The 14,354-nt window shown below is 37.7% G+C and overlaps 1 protein-coding gene across 1 annotated transcript in view; it reads right to left on the bottom strand.

Annotated features, from left to right (window-relative positions):
* Positions 1-14,354, bottom strand: part of usp43b (ubiquitin specific peptidase 43b) — a 97,082-nt gene that overhangs the window by 67,480 nt on the left and 15,248 nt on the right. The window contains exon 2 of the mRNA XM_046866114.1: positions 13,661-13,813. Coding sequence (XP_046722070.1) covers positions 13,661-13,813 — 153 coding nt within the window. The remainder of the gene's footprint in view (positions 1-13,660; positions 13,814-14,354) is intronic.

Genomic DNA, 14,354 nt, shown 5'->3' with positions numbered 1-14,354 from the left:
TCAATAGCTTCCTGTTGTCATTCACATCGGTTTTGAAATGCTGGTTGCTTACAAAGACAAAAAAAACAAACAAAAAAACGCCAGCATGTGTCTAAAAAACTCGTATGAAAACACGGTTTAGTATGACATTCCTTTGAAGTAACTTCTCCATCTTTCAAAGACATAAGGTAAAACAGTAAACTGAACAGTTTATAACAGATGCTTCATGGGCCCTGGACAGAGCGTCTGCAATGAGACTACATAAAAGACTAAGAGAAAGCATTAACCAGAATTTATGAGAGAAGATTTACCAGATTATGAAGAGCTTGTTGGAACTATGAAGGGAAAAAAAGAAATGTTTAATTTTCAAGAACAAATACAGAAATCTAAACAGTACAATTATGTATATCAGTGGATTCCTTCCTGTTGAATAAATCATTCATTCATCTTTATTAACTGGTTCATTTTAGAACACACTAGAACACACCATGGACACAAACATTCAGACGCTCGTTAATATCCAGCTGCAAAACCTTCTCACACAATTTCTGGAGAAACTTCTTTTCGGGACACTTTGTTGCTTTGTGAAAAGACAGGATATATAACTTGATCTTACTTTGCTTTAAAGACCCATCTAATGTTAAATGGTTCTTTTGCTGGTTACCCAATGAAACCAACACTGATGTCCAAATAGCTAAAGGGAAGGAGAGCTGCAGCCCCATCAGAATGTGCCTGTGATTGATGTTCTCCTACGAGATCAGTCAGTGGCTGACAAAGTCAAAGGGTGCCTTTGATACTTTCTCTGTCCTACACTGGTATTTTTAAATGGAACGCTTAAATCACCCCCACAACCCAGACTTCAGACATGAGGAGAGTCATCATAGGTTGAACGCAGTAGCTGACTCATTTGTTAGTGACTCATTTTCCGATCAGAACCAAAAATACAGGGCTGAGATGATCCTATTAATAGCATATTTGATTTGATTCATAAAATCATGCTGCCTAACCAGTCATTATACTAATAAGATCTTGATCAGTTTATTTGTTTTTTTCCCCTTGTATAATCCAGCAATCCAATTTGGGGGCAATAGATGATGCACAATTTACCTCAACCTCTGACCTCTCTGTCCCCACCTCCCTTCTCTATCTGTCTCATTGTCTTTCTCTCTCTCCCACCTTTTTCCATACTGAGAGGAACTGAGGTCCCAGTGCTGGTTTCTATGGAGATGCTCGCAGGCCTAATGCAAAAAGGGGGCGAGAGACAGACAGACAGAAAGAGAGAGAGAGAGAGAGAGAGAGAGCACAGAAGACAAGGAAGAGAAATAAAAAAAAAAATAGAAAAAACGCTTAGTCCTCTATGGAGAAGAGTTCTTGGCAGTCTTTCAGAACCAGACACAGAATGGCATTTATTTCCTTTCAGCTCTCCCCATTGGTGTTCAGTGCTGGATATGAATATGTGAAAAGAATAATATGCACTCATATCACTGCAACAAACACCTGCAACAAAATGGAAATTATAGCATTTTAGGCCCATTTTATTAGCAGCAGATTACGCGTAGAGCTACCGTTCATTCCGAGATCCCTACTACAGGGAATCTCTTTCAGTGCTTATTTTGAGTAAATCACATTCTTTTCTTTCACTTGTTCATTTTCTTTCACTTGTTCATTGTGCTATACAAATAAAAATGAATTTAATTGAGTTTTTAATCATAAGAATTCAATTCTGTGTGTGATTTTATACTTCAGCACTACAGTATGCACTACAGCACTACAATTCCAGCCAGAGGTATCATCAAGACGAGCGATTCGGTGACGATTATCTGCTAATATAGTGATGTATAATAAGTGTGCCTATTAAACCTTAATCGATTATAGAAAACAATATAACATACTTTTACACTGCAGTTTTCAGCGATGCGTATTTAAAAAACCTGTTTTAAATAGTACCAGAAGCAAACTGCTGTGATATATTTAAATGTTCTACAACATTAAAAATATCTATAAATGAATAGTGTTCTCTTCGATTGGAGGACACTCTGTGCAGCTGGGGGCGGCTTCTCATCAACGCCTTGGGTGGCTCCATGAAATTCCGGAGTAAGAACGGGAGCTTTGAGGATGGATTTGGACTGTAGTTAATGTCAACAGTCTGCTACACTGACTAAGGACTACAGTTTGCTTCTGATCATCATCACTGTACCCCGCAACATCGTATATCTGCAATAAATGGACATTTGGTGCAACCCAGATGAGGATGGGTTCCCTCTTGAGTCTGGATCCTCTCAAGGTTTCTTCCTTATGCCATCTTGGGGAGTTTTTCCATGCCACAGTCGCCAGCGGCTCAATCATCAGGGACAAACTTACACTTATAAAGAACATTCTTATTCATTCATTATCACCGCATTATCTGTGCAAAGCTGCTTTGAGAAAATGTTCATTGTTCATTGTGCTATACAAATAAAAATGAATTTAATTGAGTTTTTAATCATAAGAATTCAATTCTGTGTGTGATTTTATACTTCAGCACTACAGTATGCACTACAGCACTACAATTCCAGCCAGAGGTATCATCAAGACGAGCGATTCGGTGACGATTGTGTTGGATAACTCAATGGTCTGCTCTATTTCTAACTCCACCCACATGTTCTGAGTTGCACCCGGTAATAAATGAAAGGAAATTCAGCCCGGATACTTACAATACACTATGGGTCGGACTGCACTGTCTTTTGGGAAAAGCACTACATAATCATAAAGTCATTCTGTAACCATATACTGGATATCATACCTTTTTTTTTTTGCTTGGCAAGAAAAGTAATGTGGTAGTGCTCTCAGGAGGTGTCTAAAGGTGTGTGTGCGTCTGTCTGTTCCAGACACTCAAAATGTAATTATGTCTATTACTGCAGTCTGTGCTTTCCCTGCAGATTGGTGTTAAACTTGAAAAGTCCTTTTTCAGGAACACAGCTCTCGGCACAGACGGTGCCGGTTCTAGCTATAGTATGCTATAGGAGAACACCGAGAGCGCGTATTAACCCGGAGACACAAATGTTGACACGAGATATCATGCTTGAGAGTTTCCTTCTTCTTCACAACTCTGTAAGGTGCATTTGAGGGTGGATCGGATTCGTTATAAGTGAGACTTTGTACTTTGGGTGGTTCAAATGAATAAATCAATGAAGAGGAAGAGGAAATCTAGGAGGCACAATATGTCACCATGCTACACAACACACAGATTTTTCAAATAAATAAATAGATGATTAAAAAATGCAAACCCATATATATCCTGAACTGATTCAAATTTTGAATTACTGCTGCAAGTAGTTGGATAGGGTTTTCCTTTATTATGCCTGGGTTGAACTCTTGCCACAGACAAGTGCACTATGCTCCAGTTTCCTCAAGTAATCAGTAACGATTGGTTCAGGTTCTTTTTTTTTTTACAGAGTTCTTGCCTATTTCCTCTCATGCACAGCTGAGCTTAGTTCTTTCACGCATTCATTTCTTTCTGTCTTTTAGTGCTGACTCCACACTTCATATCTAAGACATAAAAACACATGCCAGTTTATCCACCATCAGATTACAAGCGATTCCAATTTTTACGTTGCATTACGCAAAAATAAAGCCCACCAGTTATTCCTCTCGAGATATTGCAATATCATTGGAGCAGCCTTAGAGAAAACTAGGAGAAAAGGACAGTATGTCTATACTGCGTAAACTATTTTTGGAGCCTGCCTCTCTCAATTTTGTACATGGAATTGCTTTCTCTATCTCTCGAAGCTTCTCTGCATGCCAGTGTACTTTCTCACCTCTCTTTCTCTCTTTTTCAAAGCTCAAATGTGTGAAACAAGCTCCTCTTTCTCTGGCCTCCTCACAAAAGCCTGCTTTCATTCCTTCTAGAGATGGCTTCACACCAGCTCTGTTTCCAAAGTAATGCCTTGTAAACAAACCAAAGCGAATGCCAAAAAAAAAGAGGTGAACTTGCATGTTAACAAGGGGCGAACTTGTTGACCTCCATTAAAAACGTGTGCAAACGATATAATATGAGATCTTGATAGAGTCCTCTTATAAAACACAGATAGAGGAAGTCCCCTTTTTTCTGAAGTCTATTGCCTGTTAAATGGCCCAGTGCATGTTTAAAACAATCAGAAAAACCAGAGCAGGGGTGAAGCCTGTGTTCCTCACCCTTCTGTTTGTCGAGACGTGCAACGACTCGTGAATACAATTTCTTTTAGGGGCCTCATACTAACCAGTGACTGATATCAGAAACCAGAGCAACAACAGAGCAGTATATCAAAGGAAAAACAGCAGTATTATTGGCCCATAACAGGATCGCAGTTTTAGTACACTCTGGGCTAATTTTAAGTTCAGCCATGCGGCTTTATATTTCCGGTGCTTGACAGTCCAGTTGGGGTTTCTTTGGCCTTTTGGGCATCATACTCGCAAAAATGTAATGCGCTACCTATTTCTGTTGTTTTTTTAGGTTCTTTCATTTTTAGCTCAGACACACTTGTTGACTAACACTTTATATTACATTTTGCCAAAAATGTTCACGATATAGTTAAAAGAAATGCTGTGAGCACACACGTGCCTCTAGGATTCTGCTCGACATACAGTAGATGCAGTAATTCCAACTATGTGAAACATTAAACAAGGGCCTCAAGACCACCCATCATTTTTTCTTTTTTTTTCAATCACACCCCATGTGCTTCAATCTGGCGTTCAAAGGAAACATCTTTACACTGGCAAGGAAGCATAAACAACAGTGAATGAAGAGAGAGAAAGAAAGGAAGTCATGAAGGACAAAAGCTGAGCTTGTAGTCCTCCTCCCTGTGTGAGCAAATCCTCATTAAAAGGTACAGTGCTGTGAAAGTTGGATTCTTCCAGTACCAAGTGGTGCCCTATCAGCCCACATGTTCTTGCACTGATAAAAAAAACCCACTGAAGTTCTGGTGAATGTACTCTGTCCTGTGATGTTTACTCTGTACACGAGCCGTTATGCATTTCCAAATGCTTGTTACATCGAATCGTCTTCCCTTTGCCCTTGTACAGTATCTCACAAAAGTGAGTACACCCCTCAAATTTAAGCAACCATTTCAGTAAATATTCTCAAGGTACAATAATATAGAAATGAAATTTGGATTTATTTTAGAGAAGTCAATGTGCAGCTTGTATAGCAGTACAGATTTTCTGTCCTCTAAAAATAACTCAACATGCAGCCATAATTGTCTAAATAACTGGCAACAAAAGTGAGCCATTGTTACGTTAACAAGTGACATTTACAAAAGGAATAGATGTATTTTTTGTGACAAAGCGATTCATGCACTGGAATGTATGCAGAAACCAAAGTAGGAACCAGCACAAATAAAATAAGAAGAGGTCAATCATTCACAGTGTCATACAGAGTTGATGATTAATCAGCTTTTAGCCTAGCGTTATGCCAGAACTGATAAACCATAATAAAATCAGGACACAAGCCTATGTCAAAAATGAAACAGATCAACGAAAGAAAAATCATCATACCTATATAAGCTGATCACATTCATAAATTCCAAAAAGAACAATCGCTTCTTTCATGTCATTTTGTTTTGTGATTACATTAGTTTACATTTCCATATGCTTTTGCTTCTGTTCCAGTCCTGTATCCACCCTGTAATGTCCTTTGTTACCTAACAAGTCCAGTCATTTCATGTTTAGGTTCTAGTTTGTCTCTTTATTCCCTGCTGTTTGTCTCATCACAAAAGTCTTTTCGTGTCCCATTAAGCCCAAGTCTCATTAGTTTCCCGTGCTCTGTATTTTCTCAATGTACTTCCTGGTTTTGCACCAAGTTCTTCTCTACTCTGTAAATGGATAATTCAATGTTGAGGCTTCCTGAGATTTCACACATACTTTGGATATTAATAATCATTTTTGATTTACACATTGACACTTTTGTCCTCCTTTATCTAAGCATGTGTTACAATTATCCAGCAATGGTTATATCTGTAAACCTGTAGTTTATATGAACTATTTCTATACTGGCTTCAAAATAACTGGAACTATACTAGTAATTTAACCTATTACAGTTTTGAGTTTACTCTAAAATACACTGTTAAAATGTAATGAATAGAGTTGCTATATATTTATTAATGACTTCACTTCATTCTGAATGACTGCACTACATATTGACCTGAATGTGCACTGAATCCTCACTTTAATTTCAGTGTCTGATAAAAAAAAAATACTATCTAAAATCTAGGGCTGCTCTCATTGTCACTGGCTTTGTCAAACAAAGACTTCCTGAACTGTAATCTGGATCCTCTGAGACGTGTGACGCTGACACAGCTGTTTGACCCGAGAAAGGAAGGGCATTCTTGCTATGGCATTGGTAGGATTCCAAAGAGAGGTGAACAAAGTTTCCATTGCATCACTGAGAAGTCCACAAACTGGTTCTACAGCACAAACATTTCCTCCTGGTTATGTTCATATGTATACACATACTGTATGTACTGTATGCATATAATATATGAAAATACTACTGTCCATATAATCTGAATGTGAGTCAAAGAAAAAGTAAGTAAACTAAATATTTTTTTCAAACATTGTATTAAATAATTAGCAAATTCCTATTAAATACCTAAATCTTTGTAGGTGAGATCTTATTCATTCCCCAGGCCAAGATTCAGAATGTGTACTGTAATAAAGGCAAGCGCACTGGATTAGTGGAGCAACAATTGTCGCAATTAATTCAATAAAGTTATAGTTATAATGACAAATTTAAATTATAATTACCTATTATTTATTTTAATTTATCTAAGAGAATTAACTAATCTTAGGGAAATGTAGACTTAATGTTAACAATAATAAGACATTACCTCATCATTTATTCTGTGTCCTAAAGGAGGAAATAACTCCTTATATGGAAACTTGGTGTTAAGATTCATTTAAAGCAGATGCTATTGCATGTTAACAAAACCTACTGGAGGGCAGACGTCCCTCTGAACCATTTCATTGGCAACAGGTGCTTTCTTTACAACTGCACTCTGTAAGATTTTGAAATATATACACTCACCGGCCACTTTATTAGGTACACCCTTCTAGTACCGGGTTGGACCCGCTTTTGCCTTCAGAAGTGCCTTAATCCTTCGTGGCATAGATTTAACAAGGTACTGGAAACGTTCCTCAGAGATTTTGGTCCATATTGACATGATAGCATCACGCAGTTGCTGCAGATTTGTCGGCTGCACATCCATGATGCGACTCTCCCGTTCCACCACATTCCAAAGGTGCTCTATTGGATTGAGATCTGGTGACTGTGGAGGCCATGTGAGTACAGTGAACTCATTGTCATTTCCAAAAACCAGTCTGAGATGATTCGGGCTTTATGACATGGCGCGTTATCCTGCTGGAAGTAGCCATCAGAACTGTGGTCATAAAGGGATGGACATGGCCAGCAACAATACTCAGGTAGGCTGTGGCGTTGACACGATGCTCAATTAGTACTAATGGGCCGAAAGTGTGCCAAGAAAATATCCCCCACACCATTACACCACCACCACCAGCCTGAACTGTTAATACAAGGCAGGATGGATCCATGCTTTCATGTTGTTGACGCCAAATTCTGACCCTATTATCCGAATGTCGCAGCAGAAATCGAGACTCATCAGACCAGGCAACGTTTTTCCAATCGTCTATTGTCCAATTTTGGTGAACCTGTACAATTGTAGCCTCAGTTGTCAGGAGTGGCACCCGGTGTGGTCTTCTGCTGCTGTAACCCATCTGCCTCAAGGTTCGACGTGTTGTGCGTTCAGAGATGCTCTTCTGCATACCTCGGTTGTAACGAGTGGTTATTTGAGTTACTGTTGCCTTTCTATCAGCTCGAACCAGTTTGGCCATTCTCCTCTGACCTCTGGCTCAACAAGGCATTTGCGCCCACTGGATATTTTCTCTTTTTCGGACCATTCTCTGTGAACCCTAGAGATGGTTGTGCGTGAAAATCCCAGTAGATCAGCAGTTTCTGAAATACTCAGACCAGCCCGTCTGGCACCAACAACCATGCCACGTTCAAAGTCACTTAAATCACCTTTCTTCCCCATTCTGACGCTCGGTTCGAACTGCAGCAGATCGTCTTGACCATGTCTACATGCCTAAATGCATTGAGTTGCTGCCATGTGATTGGCTGATTAGAAATTTGCGTTAACGAGCAGTTGGACAGGTGTACCTAATAAAGTGGCCGGTGAGTGTAAATCTACAATAAATGTTGTTTATTTCCTCATCTAGGGGAATTTAGTATCATATAGTATATCGAGGACAAGAGTGTTATTATCAACTGTAAGACAACTATACATATGCTTTGTGCTACAATTAAAATGTAGTGTTTTTATGTTGGATCTGGATTCTCAAACATTCCACAGTTCACAAACACCTACAATTTTGGCAAAAAAGTATTTGGACACCTGACCATCACCGCTGTATCGCTGAGCCTTTTTCCAACCTTGTTTCCAATTGCTTAAAGCTACCTCCTCAGAGCTTTTACAACACGTTAAGGATGATTTGAAATAGGACTGGAATGATTCCTAGAGTAATTCGAATACAAAAAAATTCTTTAGTCCAGTTAACTGCACACGGAGAATTGTGTTTCTCCACAGACCATTATACTCTCGCCCCACCCGCTAAACTCTGGAGCGCTCTGGACAGGTAACACAGAAGACCCTGCCTAATGAAAAAATAAAGGAACGGGGAGGAAACGAAGAGGGGCGAGGAGAAGATTCATATGGAAGCCAGTTTCCACCACATAAAGTAAGTTTGCCTAATTCCGACTTATTTTCTCATAATTCCGACTTTTTTTTTAGCCAATCGATCTCTTCTGTAGTGCCAGAAAGCCTTACACATTGAAAATGAAATCAGTAGAATCAATAGAATAACAAGGTATTAAAAGTCTCCAAATCCTTGAGAGAACTCTGTTTAACAATCAGCTCTGGAGGAGACAGAACAAGACAGATGAAGCAGAGGAGCCTCGTTCATACACCAACAGTTTCAAACATCAGGCCGACAACATGCTTACCAGTGGATGCACTAAAAATTTTGGATGTTTACGAGCAATAAAGTGACATTTGCAAGGGAAAAAAAGGCAGCATTACGAGAAATAAACTCGGAATTCCGCGAAAAAAAATGCTCATTTTTTCTAAAAAGGAAACAAATTACTCGTTAAATTTCAGAGACCCATCTTATTTTCACTTGTATATTTAGTATGGCGCTTTAATAAAGAAAAGTACTGCTTATCCGATTATTCGATTAATCGTTGGAATAATCAGTAGAATACTTGATTACTAAAATAATCGACAGCAACAGCTCTAATATGGAACACTGTCAAAGTGTCAGGTCTCCTCGCTTGACCTTGATGCTCTTGTGGCTAAATGGGAAAATCTTCACAGGCACAAAATCCACTGAACAACTTCCCCAGAAGAGTGGAGATTATTATAACAGCGAAGAGGGCAACACATCCGAAATGGGATGTTCAACATGGTCAGGTGTCCTCAAACTTTTTCCTTTTATTTTAAATCTAGCTAGTAAATACCAGAGTGTTATTAAAGTGCACTACATGAATATGCTAGAATACTAACAAGATACTGAGCATACAATTTAATAAACATTATCAGAGATTCAAACCACATTACAGAACATACTTATCTGCTTGACCACAACATTTTGAATTTGGAATCTGTTCTTGTCCCGGTTAGATCTACGTTTGCATTAACATCATAAAATTAAATCGCGATAACAAAGAAAAAACCTGTAAACATCTTAGTATAATGGCCTCGTTCCAGCCAGTCTGTTGAAATACCATAAGCTAAAGCAACTAATGCTTAAATGTGAACTTAATATCAATAGCTTATATTCGGCTATCTAAGTGAATCAACATTGATGGAAGCCTCTGAGAGCAGTGGTTCTCTTAGTATTGTGATCATGATGACAGTCATGTTCTCTGACCTCTGCTTCTCCAGTAAAGGGCAACGAAACCCAATCCCATCCTGCCTTTCAGAAAAGCACAGCATTTTTCCTGATGTGCGATCCAAGATGATCTTTACTGTGAACACAAGTTCAAAACTTGCTGATGTGTTTAGGAAATGGTGTACATCCAACATATGTACACGTATAGATAGTTTTTTATTAATATTCTGTGTACACAGTCGACCAGTCGATTATGCCATCGTGCTTACCCTTTTTCTGATTCTGCTATTCTCTCTAATGTTTACTTTGTACTTACCCATAATGCTCTAACAATGTATTGTATTGCATTGTACTGTATTTGCTCTGCTCTTGTCTTGGATTTCTCACGCTATTTGTACAATCAGATGGTCATGTGTGCTTCTGTGAAGCCCTTTGCAGTCTTCTGTGACTCTAGAGACATGATATTTCCTCCTGCTGAATATATGGAAATGGATGAAAGGATCACAAGACCCATTCACTCAGCATCACCTTTACAGGCTTTGTCCTTCAAGCCAACAACTTTTTTTAAGTATAAAAATTGTACGTATTTACTTTGACTTTATTACATGCTGCAATCTGGATCAAATGAAAGTATATATACTGTAGGCTTAAATAACAGTTGCTGTATATTTGCATTTGTTATATAAATACCCAATTTCTGAAACTTAAAATATGACATGTATTTTTGTGGCATATAAAAATTTGGAGATGTTAAGGAGATAATATTGAACTAGAATTTTTTACATTTCCTTATGAAAATGCAGAGTTAAAAAGCTCTTAATTTAAAGCAAAGCACATATTACACTTATTTTAGGGGTTGATAATTATATTATTGGAATTTGTTTTGTTTTAATTTCAAGGTAACAGTATTTATATATTGCATAATCAATAAAGTATGGTACAACATAATGCTTTGTAGGAAAGTGGCATGGCCTGACACAATAACATAGCGTTTTCTACCTCTTATAGCACTAGCAATCTTCCAATACTTGACTCATATTAATTAAAGAATAATGCTGTACACTATAACCAAGTGCATGAGACACGTTTACCAGGTATGCTATAGCAGTTGCAAACAATCAACAATCAAAAAATAAATAAATTTGTAGGCAAACGAAAATGTTCACAAATTTGTAAAAAGCACAAAATATCATAACCAAATTCAATTTTTTTTAAGTTTTTAAGAATTTTCACAACTAGGCTGTTAATATAGAAACATCGACATGTAGAGCTGTGATTTGCATACTTGCACACTTCTCTCCTGCCTAAGCTGGTAGAAAAAGAATCAACACCCTTTTATCTTATTGACATTTTGTTAACACCAAGACTCTGATGAATTAAAAGATACTTGTAAAATAACATTATTTTAATACTAAAGTAGTCATTTCTCTCTCAAAAAAAAATTGTGTCAATAGTTGACAGCACTGTCTAATTACTATTCAAAGCAGGGGAAAGCTGAGCTATAACCAAAGGCATAGCCCAGAGGCATAGGACAAACAGAGAACGAGAAATGTTCACCCAGGTCTCAGACTTCAGATTCATCAGCTCTCTTATGCCTAGAGAGCTTTTAAATAACAAGTCAACAAATAAACAAAGACAAAATCAGCCGCGTACTTAAAATCAGTGGTGATTAATTGGTTACGGTTCTGGTTTGCTGATCAAAAGATTGGGGGTTCAAGCTGGCAAGATACTAAACCCTATTTGCACTTGACCCAGCATCCTGACAGGTTAGGATATGTGAATACCTTGACTGTGGTGGCTCAAAAGTTAAGGCGTTGGGTTACTGATCAGATGGTTAAGAGTTCTTGCTGCCACTGTTGGACTGAGTAGGGCCCATAACTGAGTAGGGCCCATAACTTCTAACAAACTGGAATTTGGGAAGAACAGAATTTCATTTTGCTTTAATGTATATGTAGGCTGTTTAGATTAAGTATCTCCAAAAAACCTTACTTTCAAAACAGAATAAATCCCAAAATAGTCTGAGGCCAAATCAAATGCATGCAATTCCATGCCGGCTTTTTAAAACTGCACTGTCAAGAATTTCTGTCATTTCTGCAATGGTCAGTCTACACTGTATCAAAGAACTTTACAGTAAAATCACTATTCAAATCCTGTCTAAAGTCTGTCTAATTGGCAAGTTCCTCTTATTTTGTTTGAATAAACTTGTAATGAATAACTGTGGCATAAATGCATGGATAGTAAATTCTGTGAATTTACTGTATATGAAGGTTTGCTACGATGAAACAAAAACATTTCCCAGTTACACAACTGCACTTTTGCAGAGTTTGGAAGTAACGAAGTACAAATACTTCGTTACTGTACTCAAGTAGATTTCTCTGGTATCGGTACTTTACTTCACTATTTATTTTTCAGACAACTTTTTTCTTTCACTCATTACATTTTTTACACAAATATCTGTACTTTCTACTTTTGACATTTTCGAGTCGGCTCGTTACTTTAGTTTGAATCTAACTGGTGACATTGCGTTGTGTTTTCAGCCCATCAACCTATTTCTTGTCATTGCACGGCTGGTGTATCATTTCTTGGCACCACAGACGTTAGGCTAGCCTACAAAGCTAACAACAAGTAACTCAGAAGGCAACAAGAAGTATGGGGCTGACGTGGATAAAACAAAGGGAGTCAGCGATGTAAACGTGACTGAGAACAGAGACACTCCTGATCACCTGATCATCATCATCTTTGCTCTGCTTTTGTTCTATGTGGTGGATGTTCAGCCGTAATACATTCAACATATAACACAATTTTTAATTCCTTTGCATTGAAAACTTAATATTCATATGATGTGTTAATGTGAATATTAATATTAATTAACATGAATGTTGTTATTATTGATATGAATATGTTAATATTGATTGTTAATATTAATATGATGCTAAAATTAATATTAATATGTGACACTAAAACAGGTAGAAATGGAAACTTTTTACTTAAGTGCATGTCAGAGCCCAAACCTCTTTACCTTGAGTGAAAAAGTGTAGTCAGCACTTCAACATTTACCAGAGTATTTTAAAACATGAGTATCTGTACTTCTACTTGGGTGAAGGATGTGTGCACTTCTGTACCATATATAACAGTTATAGAAGAAAATTATTTATAATCTGATGACACCCAAATGAGGATGGGTTTCCCATTTTGAGTCAAGTTTTTTTTTTTTTTTTGTCACCGTCACCTCTAGCTGGCTCATTAGAGAAACATATTCAGAATCTATTTATTGCTGTAAGGCTGCTTTGTGACAATGTCTACTATTATAATTCCTACACAGACACAATTGAATGGAATTAAATAGATGTTTTCACACAGGTAAGTTAGAAATTAAACTGGAGATAAAGCTAATATTAGCCCACCCACATGGGCAGTGCTTGCTGGCTAGTCTGATATTTCAGTTTGCTTCACTCCTGTGTTGCTACTTGAAAACAACCAGGTTTTATTTAACACATCATTTCCTAGAACATGTCATGTCGTATCCTTGCGTAATCAATCTGTGGTCTGGAAAGAGCTGCTTTTGTATGAGAATAAACCTGAGAGGAAAAGTCACCCCAGAGGATCTTGGAATAAATCTTGTGTACAGAGTCAATTATTACACTCAGGTAAAGTCATATTTGTGGTATCCATCCTGAGGCACTTTTCTTCAGCCTTGCTTGTTAACAGTGTTAGGTACAGACTAAATGAGTCTAATTAAACATCATTACGAACACACACTGACCTTTCCATTGGTTTTGGTCCTGTTGTTTCCACATGAGGATGATAATGATGAGTTGACGTCTTCGTGGATGCGGTCAAGCAGCCACAACAGGAACTCCAGCGCATCGTGTTGGGAATTCCCACGGAACTGAGAGCCGTACTTGGACACGATCATCTGGAATTAAAAGACAACATGCGTCTGATTCAGGCGACATCTGAAAGGTCTTTCACTTCCCTCCATCAGCAGATATAAGAATGTGTTTATAATCTAATCAAATTCATACTGCAAAGTAACAAACAATTTTCTAATTGAATTCGGCTGTCAGCAAACTCCAGCTTCATGAATAAATCATGTTTTTCTATTTTTTTCTGTGTATCCTGTTCGTGTGCTGTCCATTTAGTTCGTCAAACAGCCGCGGTGTACGAAAATAGCAGCCAATGATCTGATACAGAAAATGACAGCTTGTTATGAACTGGGATGCAAAAAAGACCAGCTGGTGGATGTAAATTGCATTCTGCTGCATTGCTGAGTGATGTTTACTCGCTGCTGAGCATGACTTTGTTAGCATAGGAAGTGAGCAATCACAGACATATAACAGCATCTCTGATTATTCTTCACAATTATGTATCCAATAAATCCAAGCATGTTTAAAGTAAATACAAATCACTTCATAACAGTAAAATTTATTTTAAATATAGTTTGATGGAAATTCTTA

The sequence above is a fragment of the Silurus meridionalis genome, chromosome 14 (genome assembly GCF_014805685.1).
Source record: "Silurus meridionalis isolate SWU-2019-XX chromosome 14, ASM1480568v1, whole genome shotgun sequence".
Taxonomy (NCBI): domain Eukaryota; kingdom Metazoa; phylum Chordata; class Actinopteri; order Siluriformes; family Siluridae; genus Silurus; species Silurus meridionalis.
This window is presented reverse-complemented; position numbering and strand designations above follow the sequence as displayed.